Source organism: Phlebotomus papatasi, chromosome 3 (assembly GCF_024763615.1).
Source record: "Phlebotomus papatasi isolate M1 chromosome 3, Ppap_2.1, whole genome shotgun sequence".
Taxonomy (NCBI): Eukaryota; Metazoa; Arthropoda; class Insecta; order Diptera; family Psychodidae; genus Phlebotomus; species Phlebotomus papatasi.
Window position 1 is genome coordinate 52,698,104 of NC_077224.1, and position 22,374 is coordinate 52,720,477.

A 22,374-nucleotide genomic window follows, 5' to 3' on the forward strand; every position below is an offset into this window, starting at 1 on the left:
TATGCGGTACACAGTACATTAGGCTTTTGCTGCTTAAACAGCGGTTTGAGAAAAGAAGATCATAGATTTATGAGGTGGCTCGAAGGTGAGTTGAACTTCGTGTCCATGCTTAAAGCAGGCAAAATATACCAATGTAAGTAAAATGTAATTCGCCAAGATTTTCTGGCACTTTAGTTATGGGTTTGCGGGGGCGGGGGGAGTTTGAGGAGTGTGGGAGAGAGTGAATTCCAACGAAGGTTTTTTGGTGGCCCCCACTGCTAAAAAGTTCCTCTTGGGGTACACCTCAGCTCAAACCATTCCCCTTCAAAAACCTGGGTTCGCTATACATCACATTCACCACGAATTTACACAAATCGCTGAGCATACAAATTCCACATCGTGTCTAATAAAGATATTTAAAGGATTTCCCATTTCCATTGCCCGCATTTTGAAACGGTGTTCTCCATTGTCAGAAATGAAAAACGTTAGAATACAAAAAAAGGTACAGCCATTTCGCTCCCATGTATTATTTATGCCTAGAGATTTTTTGGAGTATGAGGAAGTTGATACTTTCCCAACAATTCTGAACATTCTCTGTTTTTTTTTCTCTTCTTTTCTTCGTTTATCATGCAAATTACAGGAAAAATTTTACTGTTGTATAAATGCTTATCTTGTCGCGGAAAATTCTCTACTTTCCATCCATAATCTTTACAATGTCTGTGTAAGTCGTATTTGTTCTAATCCATTAATTTCTGCATTATTTACATCTATTTAAAATTTGATAAAGCAATTTGTGAAAAATTAATTTGGATTATCCTTTGGATATTTTCACAACAAATATTACAACTGTAGAACAAATTTGCATTACAAGTCTAATTCTTAATTCTATACGCGGACTTTCGAAAAACGTTTCGGTCGGTAAATTAGCAAATATATAGTAAAGCGAGGTATATATCCGATGCTTTTCATAGATTGCGACTTTAACGTTTGTTTTTAGACTGATGAAATATTTTTCCCCATTCCAAATCAACAGAATTATTCTTTGTCTCATTTAAAATTATGATTGAATAAGAATTTTAGCAATAATATTGAAGAAAATTAATAAAATTACGATAATATTAATATATGCGCAAGAACCTTACTGCGATGCTGTTTTTTAACTCCGTTGAATTCGATCAAACTCGGATGCTCATTTTAAGGAAAAGTTTATTGGATAAAAATGAGAAGATATTTCAAAAACATTTTTTTTTTAAATTTATTTCATCAATTCACATTGCTGACTTTGACTCTCTTCTTCTGGCGACGTTTTGGAATTTCTCCTGGCCAAAAATAGCACTATTTTAGTCTGTCGAAAATCGGTTGAGTTTTAGGAGGATCGAGAGTCTCAGAAAGTTGCAGAGAGTTGATTTCCAGGGGTAACTGGATCATTGTCGGTGGCCTGATCGTGCTGGTTATTGATAATGGACTCTTCTTCCGAATGTAGCAGATGGCTTCATGCCTGATAGTGTCTTCTACAGGAGATATCCGGTATTGGCCATCTGAACCAAAACATTGATATTCACAGCATCCGACTACGATCGCAATGTAAACATTTACAAATTCACTTATTTCTGTATGAATTATTAATATATCATTAATATACTCTTACTCACCTTGTAGATCAATAACTACACTAACTTTTATTAATAATTTTGTTTAAAAATAATATTTCATAGTAAAGAAAAACCACTGAACGTTTTCCAGCGAAGAGCTGTTAATAGCAAATTTTTTCGGAAATGCAATTTTTAGTACACAACCCAGCTGACACGAGTTTGTTTCACACACTTATTAAACCGATAAAAATACAATTTTTGGTTTTTCTTAAAGTAGAATAGTTATATTATGTTACTGCAGTGATTAATTATGGAAATAAAAATATAAATTATATTTTAGGAGGATTTATCGGAGTTAAATCGGTCACGGCCTCCGAGTTTTGCAATCGTCGGAGTTACATGGCTTTACTACATAGTAAGTAAAATAATATAGAAAAATCAAAGTTTTTTCATTTTTTTGAAATAGAGTAATAAAAGACTTAATTAAAGAAATTATCAGATAGATCATTTAATATTCATATAGTTAAAATATCGGCTTCAATTTGGGAAATTAAAATTCAGAGTTATGAGTATTCCATATACACATAAAAATTGCCGAAATATAATCAAACGGTAATTAAAAGTCATTTGCAGTGTCTATAAATTCGACAAAATTTATATTAACAAACTGTCGAAAAAACAGTATAGTATTTTTTTTCGGCCAGTGAGCGAAAATGACCATAAAAAGTGTAATTGAAACTCTCTGACTTTAACACTCTACAAGCAATTTCCTTTGATCTATTTTGACATATTCTCATTGAATTTTTTGTATTTATTGACACAGTGAACAGGATATTTCCCATGTCCATATAGCAAATAACAGCCCTAGGATAAAATGATTTTCATTAAATTAATTCTTCAAAGTAAATTTCAATTTTATGACTTTTCAACAAAATAGAAAGGCACTTTGTTTCATCAAATGCCAATTTTCTTACAAATTAACCAAATATTTTCAATTCACTTGGCATTTAACATAGGTGTATTCTTTCTGTGTTCGATTTTTTTTACAATTTTAGTCACTTTCTGACTCAGAAAGACAATCAAGGATTGTATAGAAAGTACGTTATGGTTGTATTTCTTTTTTTTTAAAGTAAATCTCATGAAGATACCTTCAACAGTCAGAACATTCAGTTTACAAGTTCAATATTTGCCAATGGAACTTAGAGACGATGGCAGAAAATTCTTTCGCGAAGAGTATTGAATTTCAATGAAATTGCTCTTTTTCACCTTTCAAAGGAATTTTCTGTGTTGGTAAAGATGAATCCAGAAAAAAATGTGTAGGATTAGTGTTACTCTTTCTTGAAACTAGGACGATTTATATATTAAAAAAATTATATTGAATTTTGCATTAAGGGGTTACATCCACCTTATTTTAGGTTTTCTTTACTTTTGTTCTGCTTAAATGATGTAAATAAAATGTGTCTACGATAAAATTTGAACAAATTATTTATCAGTCTATCAAAACCTGGTAACAGTACGGAACGATTTTATAATTTACATTGACATGCCATTCATTAGCTTTGTTTTAGTGGTATTCCCATTTAATAAGGTGAAAGTGCCCATTTTTTACACGGTCCCAAGCTTTATAATGACTAAATTTTTCCTAAAAAAATCGTAGTGATGGGCAATGCCAAGTGGCCAAAACTAGGTCCCGAAGATTAAATATGACAAACTTTTGAAGAGTTTCTAAAGGTACATTCTGATGGATGATGAAACGATAGTAAAAGCCGACTTTAAATAACTTTCTGGTCAGCAATTTTATACTGAAAAATTTCGGACGGGTGTAACTAAGAAGTACAGGTTCAAGAAGCACTCGAAGATTCCAAAAAATTGTGGTTTGCATGGCGATTTACATGAGTGCATCTTCTTCTGCTTTTCGTAACTATGACATTGCTCCACTGTATTGGCCAGATCTAGCATCCTGTCATTATGCCAAGGACAGGACACCATAAGATGGTTTGAACGTTTGAAGGTAACGCCATCCAATAGGTGCCGTATGACTGCAACCAACCAACTAGCCCAGTAATTCGGCCAATTGAAAAATATTGGGATATTTTCAAAAAAAGACATGAGAAAGAAAGCTAAATCAGGCAAGGACATCAAAAGTTTTGCTCAGAAGTGGAAAAGGATAGTCAGGACACGTGGAAATGCCCTTGTCAAAACTATGATGGTGGGTCTCAAGAAAAAAATCCCAGAATTTGGAAAGCAAAAAATGGATTGAAAAAGGAAATGAGTTCAAAGGGACAGATAATCCTAACCGGCTTATGTAGGTGAGATTCTTAACGTGAGCTAACTCGGAGTGCATGCAAATTCGATTTAGAGCTGAAGTTGGAAGACGCCATTCAGTTATCTTGAATAAAATTCGTGAAATTATACAAATTTTGTATTTAAACCAAAATATCAAGGATTTGGATGAACTGACAGAAAAGTGTTATATGGGTTAAATGTAGACCAGAATGTTCTCTATAATTTTGCCGTAGAACTTGAACTCATCGATTACTCAGAAGCCAAGATAAGCGAGGTTTTTTGTTTCTTAACTCGTTTTTTCATCCAGAGTTCCCCAAGTAGTCATTTGTTGAACTTCAACTATATCAAAGAATTGTTGTCTTTTGTGGGACTTTCCATTTAAAACCCTATTTTAAGTGGCTTTGTGGAGTAGAGGCAGTCAAATTGGCATCTGAGTGATTTCAAAGCGTTATTATGGGAAAAATCAATTTTTTCACACTTAAACGGCAAAATCTGAGTGATAGCTTAGTCTGAGTGGAAAATGATGTATGAACGAAATGTAGAGACAAATGTGCTCTACAATTATGTCGAAGTAATCATCAAAATCGGTTCAGCGACAGTCGAGATAATTGAGGTTATGTGATATTGAAATTGGTTTTTCGACTGTGGCGCCCCTGGTGTTGGTCCCACGAAGTTCAAATGTTCTAGAAAGTTGTAGTATTTGGTGAAATCTTTCGTTTAAGCCCTCATTCATCAAAATCGGTCACATAGAACCGGAGATATGATTTTTTAAATTTTGTGAACTTTGACCCCTCATATCTCCGGTTCTATTGAAACCACAGCGCACATACGCACCATTTTGGAAACGTCCTAGACTGGACTACAACATACTAAAATTTCATTAACTTGCACAATGCCGTTTTTGAGAAAAGTGACTTTGAATTTCGATGAATTTTGACGCTATCACAGCGCCACCTGTAGTGACTTTTTGAACTTCCATCTGAAAGTGCTCATCGAGACGAAACCAAAAAAGTAAAATTTATGTCGATATGTTAATTAGAACCGGAGATAGAGGCCGGTCAATGTTCGAACTTTGACCCCTTATAGCTCGGGTCAGGGGTTATGGATCGACTTAAAGTTTTTTTTGTTTGATAGGTATAATCAACGGCTACAACATACTAAAATTTCAGCCCGATTGCATAAGGAATTTTTGAGTTATTTAACTTTTAAGATTTAAAAATTTTCTTTTTAATAATAGCGCCCCTAGCGGTGGTTTTATGAACTTGCGATGTTAGAAGAGGAAGTGGCATTTCACGAGAGCTTTCCAAAAAGCCCTCATTTTTTAAATTCTGACAATTAGAACCGGAGTTATGGCCATTTTAAGAAAAATTTTTTGGACCCTTATAGCTCGGGTCAGGGGGGTCGGGGGACCTTAAGTTTGGTATTGATGGAAAGCTCTAAGGCCCAGCTATAACATACTAAAATTTGAGCCCGCTCGATGCCATAGGGCCGGAGCTATTGAGAAAACAAAAAAAGGGGGGTCTTCAAAATGGCGGAAGGAGGGGTGGGGGGTGGGGGGTCAATGCACCATGTTGCAATTTTCATACGATATTTAACCTTTGCCGAAAACCGCAAGTCGATATCTTTTTTAGTTTAGGAGCTATTAAGCTCCAAAGAGCGGCCGGACGGCCGGACGGCCGGCCGGCCGGCCGGCCGGGAACGTAACTTAGCCCCCCATATATTCGTGATCAGGAAGTGGCGAAACACATTTTGGCCAAGTTTGAGCGCGATCGGAGGACATGAAATTTTGTTAGGATTATAGTAGGTGAGATTGTTAAGAATCTCACCTAATAAATACTACTAATAAAAAAAGCTTTTCAAAAATATACATATAACACATGCTTTGAAGTTAAATACTCCCTCCGTTCCGAAAAAAGTTGTACATTTGAGGAAAAATCAAAGATAAAGGAATGCTTTCAGGGAAAGTTTTTTTTATTGGTAAATATCTTATGTATGAACTACCCTCCATGTTCAGGGATAATATTGGGGTCCTGCCTGGTTTGTAAGTTGATGAACGAGAACATTAAAATTTACTTTATGTCACATTTTTTTTCAATGAGCTTCTGTAGATAGTTAATTATTGAAAATTGGTCTCTGATTGACGTTATGAACTAGCATTTATTCTAAACTTTTAGTGTGCAAAAGGAGAAATCAAAAGTTAAGTCCGTTATGCCATGTTTTATTGCTCAAATTTTGCAGAAAAAAGTTTAACATTGAAAATCCGGTAGAAGTAATATTACGTCATTTGTGTATATGGACGAAATGTTCATCAGGACAATATCTAAGACGTATCCAAAAAAGGAGGTCCTTTAAGCCGTTCAGAAGATATATCAAAAATCTGTTTTTAGAAGAGAAGGGGAGGGGTTCCGGGGAAATAAAGGTAATGTTAATAATCCCAGGGTTGACTTATACGGGGTTCAGACTACAGACTTAGCGCTTAAATCATAGTCTGAAACTCCGGGCTGTGGCTTAGCCCAAAAATTTGGAGACTTCATCTCAATTTTGTCCGAAAAATGTACGATTTTTTTCGGAACAAAATTATTTAGCAAATGTACGACTTTATTTTCGGAACAGAGGGAGTAGTTTTTATATGGAACGCGTTTTTGTTTGTTCAAATTTTAATGTATAGACACGTTTTAGCTGAAAATAGCTGTGATTAAAATATCCCTAATTTTTTTCTGCATGTTAACATACATTTTAATTTAAATTACTTCAATTTAAATCCATGAATTGATTTTTTACAGAAATCTTGGCGACGATTTTTGTATTTTTGTAAAATCCTGAGGACTACCACTACAAATGTGAAAAAAGTACTTTTTTCTTCTGGATCATCTGGTAACTCATTCATTACGTTCAGTAATAATCTTTTCGATTTAAGAGCTCTTCCGTGTTGAGGATTACAATGCACTGATTCGAAGGGAAGTCAAGGAGGACTTACTTAAAACCCGTTGGGAGTTCGAAAATGTATACCAATAAGTTGAACAAAATTTAATAAAAAAATCATGAAAAGTAACATTTATTTGCATGAAATTGAAATTGAAATTCAAACTCTTTGTCATCCTGAAATTCTATAAATAAATGATTCATTATTGTTGACGATTGAAGTGCCAAGAATACCGAAAATTCGAAACAGAAGAACAGCCAGCACTGGTAAAAATAAAAGGGTCAAATTGACCCTTTTCCAAAGGATGGATCATATTTGACTCTTTGAAAGGGTCACCAGGAACCCTTCGAAAGGGTCACGGTTTTGACATATATTTAATTCCGGAATAAACGAATAAAAAAACAATGAAAAAGTGATCTTTGGTGTTCGCTCAGATGAGAGAAATATGATATCAGTAATAAGTTTACAATAAAACATGATTATTCGTGATAAATGTGCATACTAAATTTCAAGTGATACAAAAGTGAACCTTTCAAAGGGTCAAATACGATCCATCCTTTTGAAAAGGGTCAATTTGACCCTTTTATTTTTACCAGTGAGTGCTAAAGTGGCGAATAGGTGAACCTGCACTTTAGATTTCCGATCGATTTTTGAATATGTTTGGCTTGGCTTTGGAGTGGTTTTGTCTCTTTGAAAGGTTCTTACTAAATAGAGCCATTATCGAATAACCTAAAATATGAACGAAATAACAAAATCGTATGACATGCTTTTCAGATATCGTAAAATTTAGATACCGAGGCTCAATTTACAGTGGGTATGCGCTAGATTCGTTTTAATTGTTTTAGTCTCGATTAGGAGGACGTGAGGCTACTGTGAGCTGTGGGGCTAAATTGTTATACGACTTTTTCGTCTATTTCTAAATGAGGCTAGGCCTTACAAATATTTTATTTAGATCCACAATTGTTTTGTCTATTTAAGTTACATCATGTTAAAACCCAGTTTCCATTAGAAATATGTATATAACAATGTAGCCTCACAGCTCAAAGTAGCCCCACCTCCCCCTATTGATATCAGAAATTTTATATTATTCTTTCTCATTTTCTCTGTAGAATTTGAGTAAATAAATGAACTTTTTTTTAGTGACAATTTTGACATTTTTATTAACTTTGAAATTTTATTTAATTAATATATGGCGATGAAATCGCCTTTTGAAATATTTTACACCCATTTTAAACTAGAAAAATGGTCAGTCGGATGCATAATTTTGTGAAAATTGATTTTTTGAATTGTATTGCGTGCTCATAATTTGTTTACTTGTGATTTCCGGAAGGGTGGTAAAAGTTGCAAAATTGCGCATGCAATTATAAAGGCAAGTGGGGATCTTTTTTTTTGGGGTGGAGCACAGAAAAATGGGTGGTGAAAGCAGAAAAGTAGCGGACATTGAATTTAATAGCGTATTACCCTGTTTTTTATATATAGTTACAGTACTGTGCCAGAAACAGTGGCTGCGGTTGTTATTTTTATGAACTGCAAAATCATCATCCCCGCTGTGCGTACAAAATGAATATTTAAAATGTCATTTGATACAAATATACATAACGTGTGTATGGTCTTTTGGAAAAATAGAGCTTTCAAGCCAGAATCACATCACAATGGATATAGTCTCGTAGTTCCTATGTGAAAGTCATTAAACGATTAAATGATAAAGTCGGGAAGGCTATCCCTAGGGAATGTTGTATTAAAAAAAAGTTCATGGAACGAATGCACTGTACAGAACAGCCTTTCGTGGGCGTACTCCCCAAAAAGCGGCCACACAAAGACTCTAAATTGGCTTCTGGATCGACGACGTTGTTCTCCCGTAGTTCCCCACACCCCCCAACTACGTGGAAAAAATGGTAGCAATTGACAATTTTATTTTTATTTCACTTCCCATATCCCCAATTTCGTTGGGGATGATGGTTTTTTTTCCAAACACCCAAATAGCAGTTGATGGGTTCCCTCTTTGTGCTTTAGCGTGTCGAGTTGAAACTTGAAATGGCATTTTAGGGGTTTCAATTGTGGAGCTATATAGCCTTTGGAATCCACATTTTAGCACATAAAGCAGCCCCAATCATTTAGCCTTCATTAATTTTAATTGTGCATGGAAGAAAGTTGTACCAGCTGTTAAATACAAATAGACTTTTTTCCTATTTCACTCACGTTTTTCCAAATTGTCAGCAATTATGATCTCACGTCGGCAAAAAAAAGTTTAATTTGTTTGAAGAAAGTACCAACCCATACCACATTTTCACACTTTTTTTTCTTTGTCGGCTCTTTAGCCGGAAAGTGTGGTAACGCCTTGTAAAACAATTGTGGCATTTATCAAATGGGTTGCAATATACGCTAATTTATTACAAGAAATATTATGAGAGATTCGACATAAATTTTAATTAATTACTGTCTGAGAATTTCCTGAGGTTTCACAAGAAAATTTTCCATTTGAATTTTCAGTTAGGTCGAGGAAAAAAATTGAAATTTGTTATACAGTTTATTAGAGATGGTGCCTACAAACGAAAATACTCTTGAATAATTCTTAATAAGAATTTTTCAAGGTCAAAGGTTAAAAAGGCTATAAGAGAACATTTATTTACCTATTGGGGTCTCATTCGGGCCTGTTGAAAAGGTCTTTGAATTTATGAGAAGTTCGTACTAGTTCCAAACGATTTTGAACCGGTAGTAAAGTGGTTGAGAACCAGTAACCAATTATTATGAATTTTACTGCTTGAACTCCACAGATAGAGCAGTTTATTTAATCCCACGATTTTTTCACATCCCAATATTTCTACTCTCCATTCCCCGGGTAGGGGAGACCGGGGTAGAATTAGTCACCAAATGAGATTTTTAATTGCGTATACTTCGTACAAAAAATTGTTATACGAGGCTGATAAATATTTCAGTGAATAGGAAGGGATGTATATATTTAGAATACGGAGTAGTTTCCTCAATATACCTTTGCAGGAAAACTATAAAATACCACTATCTAATACTAAACGTGGCTAATTCTGCCCCAGTCTCCCCTACCATTTTTCTCACCATATCTTCGCGTTTCAGATGAATAACCTAATAACGGTTTTTCAATGTCAAAAGGTTATAAAGCTTTAGAGAGCATATTTTCCAACAGTGTGAAGTAATATTGTAGCTTTTTGGAAAGGTCTTGAAATGTCTGGTAATTTTCAATCGGTTCCAATCGATCTTAAATCGATAATGAACCGGTTATGAGCAGGCAATCAATTCTTTATCTAAAAATCATTTGTATTACTCCTAAGCTATCTTGGACGATCTTTTGAGTGATTTGTGAATAGGTTCAAATTTGTTGTAAATCGGTAAATGGTAAATGATGCGAAAATAATTTAAACGCTATATCATGAAAGTTACGGTTTCGAGCATTTCGCAAAGCATGAGAAACATTGCCATTCTTTATTATTACTTTTAAGGCATTTTGAGAGATCTTTTAAATGATTTATGAACCTGGTTTGATCAATTATAAATATGTAAAATTTTAAAAACCAAATCTTACGTAGTGAAAGGATCATTGTAAAATGATCTAATTCGTGAGAGCGAAGTTTTTCTCTATGTGTTAAACCCCAAAAGAAATTCTTTAGGTAAATAATGCGAAACTAGATTGTCAGTGATAGGTTAACCCTCTAAGGACGATTGGAACACCGGTGTCCCATAAAGAAAATATTTTTCCTGACCACCTAAAGTTATTTTTTCTTATGTCTGTATACATAATTGTGAAGTCGAAGATTAAAGGAAACTAGAATATTTTTTGCAAGTCTCTAGCTATTTGCTATGTAGTAAATATTTAAGCTCAAAAATGGTGAATTTTTAAATTCTCAAATTCATAATTGATTTTATTTATTTTTTGTACTTCCAATTTTTTTTAAGCAAAACCCTTTTGGGAATATAAACTACATTACTCATACGTAATAGTTTTCATTAAGGCGAAATATATTATTCATTGGTATTGTCAGAAAAATTACTTAAATTTTTGGGCTATTATTGTCCCTATCGTTTATAGAGGCACAAAGTACACCGCATCAGGCTCTGTTGGACTTTCCAAGGTTAGATGTAAAACTTATCATTGATTATGTTTCTCAGTTTAATTTTTATTGTTGATTTTCAGTCAGTAAAAAGTGTCTCGTCGTTAAAGGGTTAACGTCACGCGCGGTAACACTATTTTCTGTATTTCTGGTGCTCTGCACTACGAACGCAAGTTATAGGGGAAGAGCTCATAATTTTGGATAGGGTGCTTATAAGCATCAATGTTGTAAGTTAGTAGTGTAATATTTTCATTACTAATTGAATTTCTTTGTTACTATTTTTCTCAAAAGGGTTGTTTAGAGACTTGTCAAGCTGTTTATCGCTTTAGGTTTTGCTAAAATTAATCTTAAAACAATTAAAAATGATTTGAGATATAGAGATGAATTTGATTCTAATTTTGTATACTTTGCTTCTAATTTTGTACACTTAGGTTGTAATTTTGGACAGCTAATCCCCATCAATAGGATTCTCATTGTTTTCTATTTCATAAATATTCTATATCATTCATTGAAATATAAATTTATATTTAGTGCCCAATTTTACCCTCAAAGTATCCGAAATTAGAAGCTGTCCAAAATTATGAGCACTTCCCCTAAATGACATTTTTCTCAATCTTCAAATTTGAACTCCAGTTTAGAGAAGATGAATGACATTCATGTGTGATTATGTATTTTGAATTAAAACATATTTGATGATCAATGGTAATGCATCTTTCATGATGTGCATGTATCTTTAGATTAGTTTTTGACTTTCCCAATGACGTTTCTTTTAATTCGTGTGTAGATGTAAAAGCCATAATAAGTCATACAAAATATGGCTTTTAGGCTTCTATTAAGGCCTATATGATCAGACTGATTGCAAAACAGGAAAAAATTCTGAAGCTGTTTAAATTTTTCTCAGTGAACAAGACATCATCATTTTTACTTTTCTCTTATATTTCACTGCTGTATCAATCTTACCCCTCGAATGGTGATTTATTTTTGGACAGACACAGAATGAGAAATAAAACAAGTCAGTCTCAATATTTTTCAAATCAATTTCGACATACAATCCCATGAATAAATTGATTCTCATGTAATCCAATATTATCTTACAAAAAAAAGTGAAACTCCATTTGATAACATTCAGTTTTCTATATACAATTTTGGTCTAGGAGGGAAAAGTTATTTCTACCTTTTGTACCATTTTCTCCCAAATATCTCTTCAATATTTGAGCTACATGTGTGGTTCTTTCGCCATTGAAATAAAACCGAGAAAAACAGGTATTCAGACCCAATAGACACCGCACAAAGTTTCAACTTCAAATTCACCCTAAAATTGTCTGAAAACAGTTTTTCTCCACTTGAAATTTGGAAGATTCGTGAAAATTAAATTATTTACGATAAACTTCCCTGACTCTCTGGGTACGATGAACTTTGAGTTTTCACCTCTCGTTGTGGTAACCTCAAAGGAGGGCTGTATCAGGGATAGAAGAGAATTTCTCCACTTGTTCGTATAACTCTCAATTGCTTGAAAATTATAAAATGAATAATGGGAGGAATAAATTCCATAGCCAATGTGTATAAAAGTTCAATTTGATATAGGAAAGAGAGGGAAAATGTTATTAGAATTACTCAAAGAATTTTCCCAAAAGTTGTCACCAATAATTTTCTAATTCGCCCCAAAAACTCTATGAAACTTTGGCAAATATTTCAAAAAGCGGAATTATATAATTTAAATTGTTTGTCTATATGTTGAATATATCATCCAGCTCAATAGAAACAATCGTTGGACTGGGGCAGTTATTCATTATGTATCCAAATACAGTTATGAAAATTCCTTTATGATATCGATATGAAAAATATTTTATAGTTTTTATTGAATAATTTTCAATTAGGAGTTTCAATTGTCAATTCAATAAGTGTACCTGTACTTTTTATTAAACTTTTGAATTTAAATCATAACCAAGAAGACTAAAAAAAATCAAAAAAAAAAAATTGTGGAAGTATTGAAGTGGTGTAAAAATTGAATGCAAAGTTAGGTGATATTTGAATAATTCATTTCTGTCATTTCTGTGCAATTGCTATCTGGTTCGCTGTCAAGAAAGGATTCATATTTATTTTACTGCTCCAATGACTACATAAAAAAAATATTCCGACAGAAACTGAAATACATTTTGGTGCACTTTCCTTGATACGCAGAAAGTTATTCAAAGTTTGCGCATGGAAATTTTGACATTGCATCGATTTTGATAAAAATTTCCTTCACTCTCGCTCCTAATTTGAATATTGGCTGTTAAATTATGTTTTTAGATAGTTACATTATATAAATAAATGGTTATTGTATACATCAATGCAATGGGTTTGATAAAGAAAGGCATGCGAATTTTGACTTTATGAAATTTTTCCGATCTAAAAGATATGCCGAAACCAAAGAGAACCAATTCTAAAATATTCATATTCTTTTCAGAGTATTTCAATGGATTGATAACTTGGTTAAAAGTATGTAAATATGAGAAGATTGATCAGTGTATTTATTTTATTTTTTTCTTAATGTGTAGAGGAAGGTGGGGCTACATAGACGTACGATTTTTTCTCATACTTCTCATGCTGTAGACACACTTACAACTTAAGCCGAGAGACGGCTTAACATAATTCTAATTAAAATACAAGGAGTTCCGGCTTAAGTGAAAACGGATTGAAAGAATTTGACATGAATTTCCTACTATTTGGAGCTCATTTATAAAATAATTTTTGAAATGCCCCTAAATGTATGCAATTTTTTTAATGAGGTAAATTTGAACAAAAAACATTTCTTATACCTCCGGTACATCTTTTAGATAGGTAAAATCAACATTCACGTTTTTTACTTTCTAAAAATATTTGTGTGTGTTTATCGCACTCCTTCGGACTCAAAATTGAACTGACCTAAATTTAAGTTAGTGTGATGTTCTAAAGTAAGAAAAGAGTGTAATGAGCAGGATAGAAATGCAGATCTTTAGAGAAAGAAAGGGACACGAATTTCGATTTCATGAAATTTTTTCGATTTAAAAGGTGTGCTGGAGGGTAATTCTGTAACGATATGACAATGTCATATGACAAATTTAAATATTTTTATGTGGTAAATTCGGAAATATTAATCGAAAATCAGATTCATATCAGTTACTAAGAGCTTCATAGAGCCCCTTGCAATGACCATTCGATGCTCACTGGCCTTTAGTGATATCCTGTTCTCGAATTTACCACGAACATTTGTCATATGAAATTGTCATATCTTTACAGAATTCTCCTACTGTATTCCCAAAGACCTCTCCTGTGAGTATGCAGTTTTTCTGTGTCACTGGAGTAAATTCTCAGTTTTTTTTTTGTTCTCGAGATTTTCATTGAAAGCAGAACTCCCTGCAATGATCAGATTACATCTCCATCAGTTTATGACTAATTCGTCTCGCGGCTTAAGCCGAGAAACGACTTACACTCAGTCCCAGTATTAAGTACTTCGGCTAAAGGGATTATGTACTTGACGGAATTATGCACATACAATTATGCAAGTTTGCCTACCTTTGGGAGTCAATTTGAGAAATCATTTTTGAAATATTCTTGAATGTATACTATTTTGTGACCCGGGAAAATTGAAAACACTCTGCTTATTTTTCAGAATATAACTTTAATTTCCTTTTTAAAGTAAATTTTTTAAATATTCTAACAATTTATTGAAGAATGCTGGCCAAAAGTACTGTTTGTTAATGCATTTCTTTCAAACAATTGTATCTTTTTGTTCTGACTGCTTTAACTCCGCGCAAAATTTGTTCTACGATTATTCAAAAGAAATCTCCTGAGGGTATGCATATTTTCTCGATGCATAATGCCATTTCGCGCGTTTTTTTGGCCCGAAAATGGACATAATCCTTGTACTGAGTGTAGTTAGTGGGAGACCGATAAGAATTTAGTCAAATCATTATTTTGATTATAATTACGCTAAGCCCTCTCTCGGATTAAGTCGTAAATGTATCTAGCTGAATTACCTTACAATAAAGTCCAGTTTCTCTTATAGTTTTGCAAAATCGTATATCAATGTAGCTCGAGGTAACCCCACCTTCCCCTATTACATCTTTAATTTGAGACAGTTGATTTAGTTGGTGTTTTTGTGCTGCGAAAACAGCATCTGGTTTTTAGATTTGAAATGAAGTTTCTAAAGTTTATAAATCAACTGCTTTGAAATTTCACAAAATTGTAGTTGAATACATTAATAAACTAAAGCATGAACTAGCATTTAGTGTCCGTTGCTCTGATAAATGCATACAAAGTCTCTTAGGTAAATTGTGGTCCACTAAATGCCGCTGAAAGATTCGAAAACAAAATTTAATTGGAGATTTGCACTTTGTATACACAGATGAAGTGAGTGATTTTGGGAGAGTTTGATACTATGGCCGAAATATATTCAAACATCTGTTAATATGCAAATGCCATTTCACTAAGGGTTGTTTGAAAACATTATACACAATGGGGACATTTTGAAATTAGTTAAATAAAATGCAATATGTATTAGATGAGGATAGAATTTGTTTTCATGTGTTTGTGATATAAATTGTACTTGTTAGTTGAACTTACGTGTTTAGTTCTAAATCCAGACGGAATTTGTGATTGAATGCTTTAATCAACAGCGATGTCCGATGGAAATGTTTGCCAGTCTGCAAAGAGAAGAGACAATATGGACAGAGTTTAAAATCATGTGCATAGTAACTAAAACTGTACAAGATTGCCTAAATGAGTTGCATATTAATTGATGAGAATATGTTCTAACTTGAAAGTTTTGCAAGGCATAAGAACTATTTGGAATTTCGGGGGCAGAAAAAGAAAAATATTACAAGTAAATATTCATGAAAAGTTTTCCCGAGGAGAAGGAAAATATGTAAATTTTCGGTTGAGATACTAAAACATGGCAAAGACGAAGTAGAGAGAAAAACTTTGTCATGTTACACATTGAAAGGATGACAATGGCAACTTTTCACATGTTTGACAATATGGAACCTCATCTATTTCCTCCAGTTTTGCCAGTTTTTTTTCCAGCAGTCCCAACATAAGAAGCTTATTTTATTATTCCTTTGAGATTGTATTTTGTTATTCAAGTTCTAAAGAGAATCGAGCCTTCTTATCATCCTCTTCATTCACTTTGGACATTGATGACCATAAAATTGTACTCGGAAAGGCATGAAAAAGGACTTTCTTACTCTTTCAAGACTTTTCCACCAAAAAGATAGCATTGAGTTTATGCTGCTCCGCAAACCACACTCACAATATGCTAAAGAATATTAAGTTTGAGAATTTAGTTCTTTAAAAAAAGCACACAACAAAACAAATCTAATTTCTTCAGAGAGATATTATAAAAGAAACTTTGAAAAAATCTCAGTTTTTAAACCATCTTTCCTCTTTATGCCAATTTTGCTTTTATACTTTCTCATTTTCTTCTCTAAGGAAGCTCTACGTGATGTACCCCACCTCTATCAAAGTTGTAAAGTACACTTTCATACACATATAACAATTGTTTTGAAAATATCAAGAACATGATTATATTGGATTATAAACTCACAAAATTTTGCAAGAACCTATAACAAAAACTTGTTGATACCACTTCTTGGATGTCTCTGATGTCTCCATTGAAGAAATTTTCCAAGTTACTATATAGTACAATATTGTGAAAAAATATGAACGCAATCTCACTGTGTATCTTTATAAATACTCATGAGCTCTATACTCCTCAAATTGGCATCTGTAATAATTTATAGAAGTTCAACAAGAATAATTTAAGGAAATTGCTGTTTTATATACAAGATCCCAAAGGCATAAAAATAAATTATAAAAATGATTTTCTTTATATGTGGCTTTATGAAAATTAAAGTCAGCTTATAATATTTTGTATCCATTAGCTATTTAAACGAAAGATACTTATTTAAAAGGGGTGGAAAAGTATCCCATGCTTTGCAAAATGCTCGAACTTGTCAGGTTGATGCTATACTTCCAATATACGTACATACTTTCACATTATTTATCGTTTACCGGTTTACAATTGATTTTAACCGGATGTCTAAATAACTTAAACAATTGCCCAAAATAGCTAAGAAGTAGGGGCAAGTGAGGCTACTTTGAACTGTGAGGCTACATTGATAGATAAGTTGTTCTCCTATTTCTAAATGAAGCTGATCCTTACAATTATTTTATTTAGATCAATAATTGTTTAGAATATCCAAATTACTTATGTTAAAAGCCGGTTTCCTTTATAAATATGCGAAAAGGTCGTACATCACTGTAGCCGCATAGATCAAAGTAGCCCCACCTTCCCCTAATGCAATTGTTTTTCGAATAAAAAATAATTATCATTTTATAATTGGTTCATTGCCGGGTCAAAACCGATTAGTACCGGTTTAGACTTGTCAGAAATTCCAAAACCTTTCTAACGAGCTCAAGTATGAAACCCTTCGGTTGAAAAATGCGCTTTCTAGAGCCTTGATCTTTTACTTTAGAAAACCGCTATTAGTGTTATTCTTTCCGTACAGAAGTAGATCTTGAAAAATTCAAAAATCTATTTGAAGACCCAAAAAAGAGACTTTCTTACTTCTTGATAATTCCGCAAGGTGGCTGAGGTACATCATGTTCGAATTTCGAAATGCTCAAGTGCCAAAATGTGACGGTCTTCACATTGTTCTGATGAGAAAAAAAACAGAACAACAACGTTTACGGTTCTTGACCCAGAATTTAATCACTCCATAATCACTGAGTAACTTTTTTGCCAGCTTTTTAGTGTGGTATTTGATAAATTTTCCCCACCTTGTTCGAAAATTTAGTATGAAAATTCGAAATTGAATTTGAATTCTTCGAGCTTCAACGACTTTTTGTGCGAATAGAGTTCCATTTAACTTTTATCCAAGACACTATTGGAAAATCAAAATCTACTTCTGTTTGGGCTCATTAGCGTTATTAGGACTGATTTAACAGCGTTATCGTGAATGAAATATCCACCTAAAGAAACCTTTAATTTAAAACATTCAAAAATAAAATTCGAGCATTGCTAAATAAATGTGGCATATGTTAATGATACGGAGACAAACTCTTTGAGGGGGTCTGCAAAAGGTCCTAAGTTTTTTGTCTTTAACTATTTGACCTCTGGAGCTGTTCTTTAGACATCAGAAAAACTGAATAATATTATTTTTTGGTTAGTAATTTTGTCAAGGAATATATAAATATTTATTGAAACTGTTTTAATTTATAAATTATGCATCTGAAGTAAAATTAACTTTATTTACTTATACATATCGCTCTTTGAAAAATTTAGGGTTCTCACTTTTAAACCCGAAAGACTTGTAAGGCAAATAATTTAAGTTTTTGGCGTTTTTGGCCCGCGTTAATATTTTTTGACCCGGGTAATTTCAAAAATATTTATTTTGAGTTTAAATAAACTACAACACCCAGTTTAATTTAGGGAGTATCAAGAAATACTGGTTGTAAAAAATAGACCACGCCCCTAATGAGATCTGAATGAAAAATATAATATATAATAAAATACTTTTAAATTAGCATTTTTTTTTTTAATATATCAAACAATCATGTGGTTGAGCAAATGGAAATAGGGGTGTTGGGGTGGACTTAGTTATACAATGTGGGCGTGGCTTTAAAAATATTATTGATTCAGTGCGACTTACTTACTGACCAATTTACTTTTCAATTTCACTTATTAAAAGTATGAGGGTTTTTAATCACGTATCGACCATGAAGGGCAAGTGTTAATGTTTATTTTATAAATAAATATGTTTAAGGCATCGAATGGGTTATGACTACTACTGGTTAATTTTTTTAAGTTAGGGGGAAGTGGGGCACCTTCGAAATTGGGATTTTTCTCCTATGTTTAAGTGGAGCTGAGCCATGTCATAATGTAATTAAGCTTCTAAATCTATTATGCAGTTAACTTATATCACGATATGGCTCAATTTTATTTAAAAATAGTTGAAAAATCCCAAATTCAAAGGTGCCTCACTTTCCCCTATAGAGAACTCGCACTATCATACAAATGACCTCGATTTTATTTTTTTTTCAACCAGGAATTTTCTACCAATATCTTCTTATTGCAAATAGTGAGTTTTACTCCAATTATTTCTAATAGTCCCTCTAGATTTAAAACTACATTCATCTCCATTTTTAAGATTGAAGTGGCTTATTATGTTATTCTTATTCGAAGAATAAAGAAAAGTCTAACGTTTGCTGTACATGTCCCGGAAATTTGCTTCGAGAGTTTGAAATTTAAATTTATCCGGGGAAAAATGGTACTGATTCATTTGAATATACAGGATACATAAGAGAATCTATTCACAATTTTCCTCATTCATATTTTTTTCCTTTTTTTTGCCGGTAACATTTTCCAAAGGGGTGGGAAGCAAAATAAATGAAATGGAATGTGGCAACGGACAAAAAGAATACGATAAATGTACATATGCAATTGCGAGAAGAATCCAAAAAAAGGGAAATATTTAGGGAATATATACCTTTGCCCAAAAGAGTAAAAAAAAATTGACCTCTATTTTCCAGCATCGTTGGCTATATATGCCGTATAGACGAAGTGAGTATATCATTGTGGAAGTCTATAAAAATCCAACATTTCACCGTCCCTTCATCATTTACTCTAAATATCCGGTCCCAGTGGATCATTTTGGCATCTTGAGGCAAAATGAATGCGGAGACCAAATTGAAATGGCACTAGAGGGCGGAGAGATGGAGGTGAACGTGGGTGAAATATTCGGTATAGAATAACAATGGGAAAAATCGAAATATAAAATCGGAATATACGGAATATATTGCAAAATCCAACCGCCATTCGACCGCATATTATTTGACTATGGCCACAAGTGCATTGCATTTGGCTGGATAAAAATTCAGGATATACAATTTTTCGTTAATAATATTCAAGTCATGGTGCTGCATGAAGTTGTGGTTGATTCCAAAGTACACGAACACAGTGTGGAATATTTAAGTGTATTTCGTGGCACAAAACACACAAGAATGGAATGTAAAATTGTTACTTTAGCTCTGCTATATGAATTTTTCTCAGTCAACTACTAACAAAACAGTGGGATTAGAAAACTATGATCAACTGAAAGCCAGTGGCAAAGAATAGGCTGTACACAATACTCTAATTTTTTAATTGGATGACAATCCTGTGAAATTAGTTGTACACTATTTGCCCTGATGAAATAGTTGTCAATCATCAAATCAAAGAATCAAATGGTAGAGCACTCGCTTTATGATATAAGTGTCCCGGGTTCGAATCTGCTTTTTGGTCACCAAGAATTCTTCTGACATTAAAAACGTTCGAATTGGATCAATTGAACTTCATATACTGGAAGGTTCGTAAGGTTGTACTTTGAATATTCCTCTTTCTTGGGCCATGGTATGCCCTATTCATTTGTTTGAAGACGGTTGTCTCCTGACACTACATTGCAGTGTCTTCTCTTCGCCTGTCTTCATTCTCCGAGATCCCCTACCAAACAACAGCCCCCAAGCCTAATCCTTGGGCCTGGGGGCAACACAACGCATTAAAGTGCCAAGACAGCACAAATAGGCTAAAATCGTATCATATGATACGATTTGAGCCTTCCTTGGAACAAATTTTTTTGGAATCAATTTGTATCTAGAGAAGATATTTGCTTGTTCCAAAAAATTTTCTTTACAGTTTCATTACAAAATACAGACTACAACATTCTTATGGATAAATAATTCATCATACTAGCGACACATAGCGGGGAAGTCAAATATTAACTCTACAAATACTACAAGTTTTTCCACAATGGTACTGACTCGTTATTTGATTATTCTGCATAGTTTTGCGGTAAAAAAGAACTTTTAAGTACAGTGTTCTATATTTTCTCAACTTGACTGTATATGACTGTTCAAACTATGCTGGGGTTTCGATAAAAAAAAATGGTATGAATGGTGAAAAAAGGCAAATGTGCAGAATCGAACAACTGAAAATTCTTCATCTCTCACTCGTGTTTTATGCTATTTCTGGTAAAGGATAAAATCAGGCAAAGTATGGGTTGGGAGGTAGAAAGAAGAAATAGCGATAATCATATTCAGTTTCTTGACGAGAAAGCTCGTATATATAGTGAGAAAAGCTCAGTCCCATCGGAACAACTTTTTTCATCCCGAACACAATGGGAACCACATTCTTCAACTCAACGTTCATCCTTTTTTCTTCAGTTCCTTTTCTTTGGAATTTTTCCGCTTTTGCCCTCCTTAGTTTCATATTCACGTAGTTATTTTCCACAAAAAAAAACCGAACCTGGGAAAGACACTGGTGGAATAGATTTTGTATGTTGGTTATAAAGTCTGGGGATATTTTATTATTTCGTAAATCGAACTCAACCATTTTTACCCAAAAATGTGTAATTTTGTAGACGGATGATGAGCTTTTTATGGTTCAATTCAATCGTGCATAAAGAAGAAATTTCACCAAAAGATATTCTTACTTGATTCTTTTATCATCCAAATTCTTTACATCCTCTCGAATGGTGCTTCACCTCAGGATTCCCCTCTAAAACCATCCAAATTTGCTCTATTTTTACAGGATATCCCATTATCATATTTTTTTTGTGCAAAGCACAATGACACATATAACGTAAAAATGATGAAAATCCCACGACAAAGGAATCTAATATCTCGACCCGGGTCTTTGGTAGAAGTGGGGATTGAAAATCACTTAAATTGTATCCTCAATCTTTGATCAATAAATAGTATGAAAATATAACACTTAAAATTCAAATCAGGCGTGATTATCGAATTTATAGGGGTTCATTAAAGATAAGTTTTCGTTTTATAGCAATGGATGGAGATCTTAAAGAAAATTAAGTGTGTCCTGTTCATAAAAAAGGGTTTAGGAATTCATTGCCCTGAAAGTCCTCAATGATTTATTAAATTCTATTGTACTTTTAAAAGTACAAATTAAAATACTTCAGGAATACAATGCTGGATTTATATTTTAAATGGATTAATTTTTGGCAGAAATCAACTGTGAACGTCCTCCAGCTGTCAGAGCTTAAGATGACTGAGTCTTTTCAGTATATCTGCATTTGGAATAAAACCTTTTTAAACTTTTATATGTAATACTACATGTTACAAGCTCAAAGCTAAAAATTAAGCTTTTACAGTCCTTATCGTGGGAACAGAAATCTCTTTCATGGCACAATTGTATAATCAATTTAACTTGAGTTGAGTGGTTTTTTATTTAGAGTAAAAAAAGAGTGATTCAATTCATACGCCATTGTTGTGCTGCAAAGGATATCAAGTACAATGTTAAGCCCTGTACGCGTAATTCCAAGTGCACTATGGCTCTAATCCGTTGGACTTAAGAGGACGTTTTCCTTCTGGGTGCGAGACTAACTGTCTCATGACGGAAAGTGTCTGCTCGTGTTGTGAATTGTGCCAATGATATCTTCCTATGATAATCCATGAAGTATAACTTGTATTTTCTGCAACACCCCCTGATTATCCT

At 33.4% G+C, this 22,374-nt stretch overlaps 1 protein-coding gene across 11 annotated transcripts in view; it reads right to left on the bottom strand.

Annotated features, from left to right (window-relative positions):
* LOC129807231 (disintegrin and metalloproteinase domain-containing protein 33) overlaps positions 1–22,374 on the bottom strand; it is a 595,021-nt gene that overhangs the window by 123,819 nt on the left and 448,828 nt on the right. For all 11 annotated transcript variants that reach the window (XM_055856367.1, XM_055856368.1, XM_055856360.1 and 8 more), the window contains one exon: positions 15,450–15,529. In XM_055856367.1, coding sequence (XP_055712342.1) covers positions 15,450–15,529 — 80 coding nt within the window. The remainder of the gene's footprint in view (positions 1–15,449; positions 15,530–22,374) is intronic.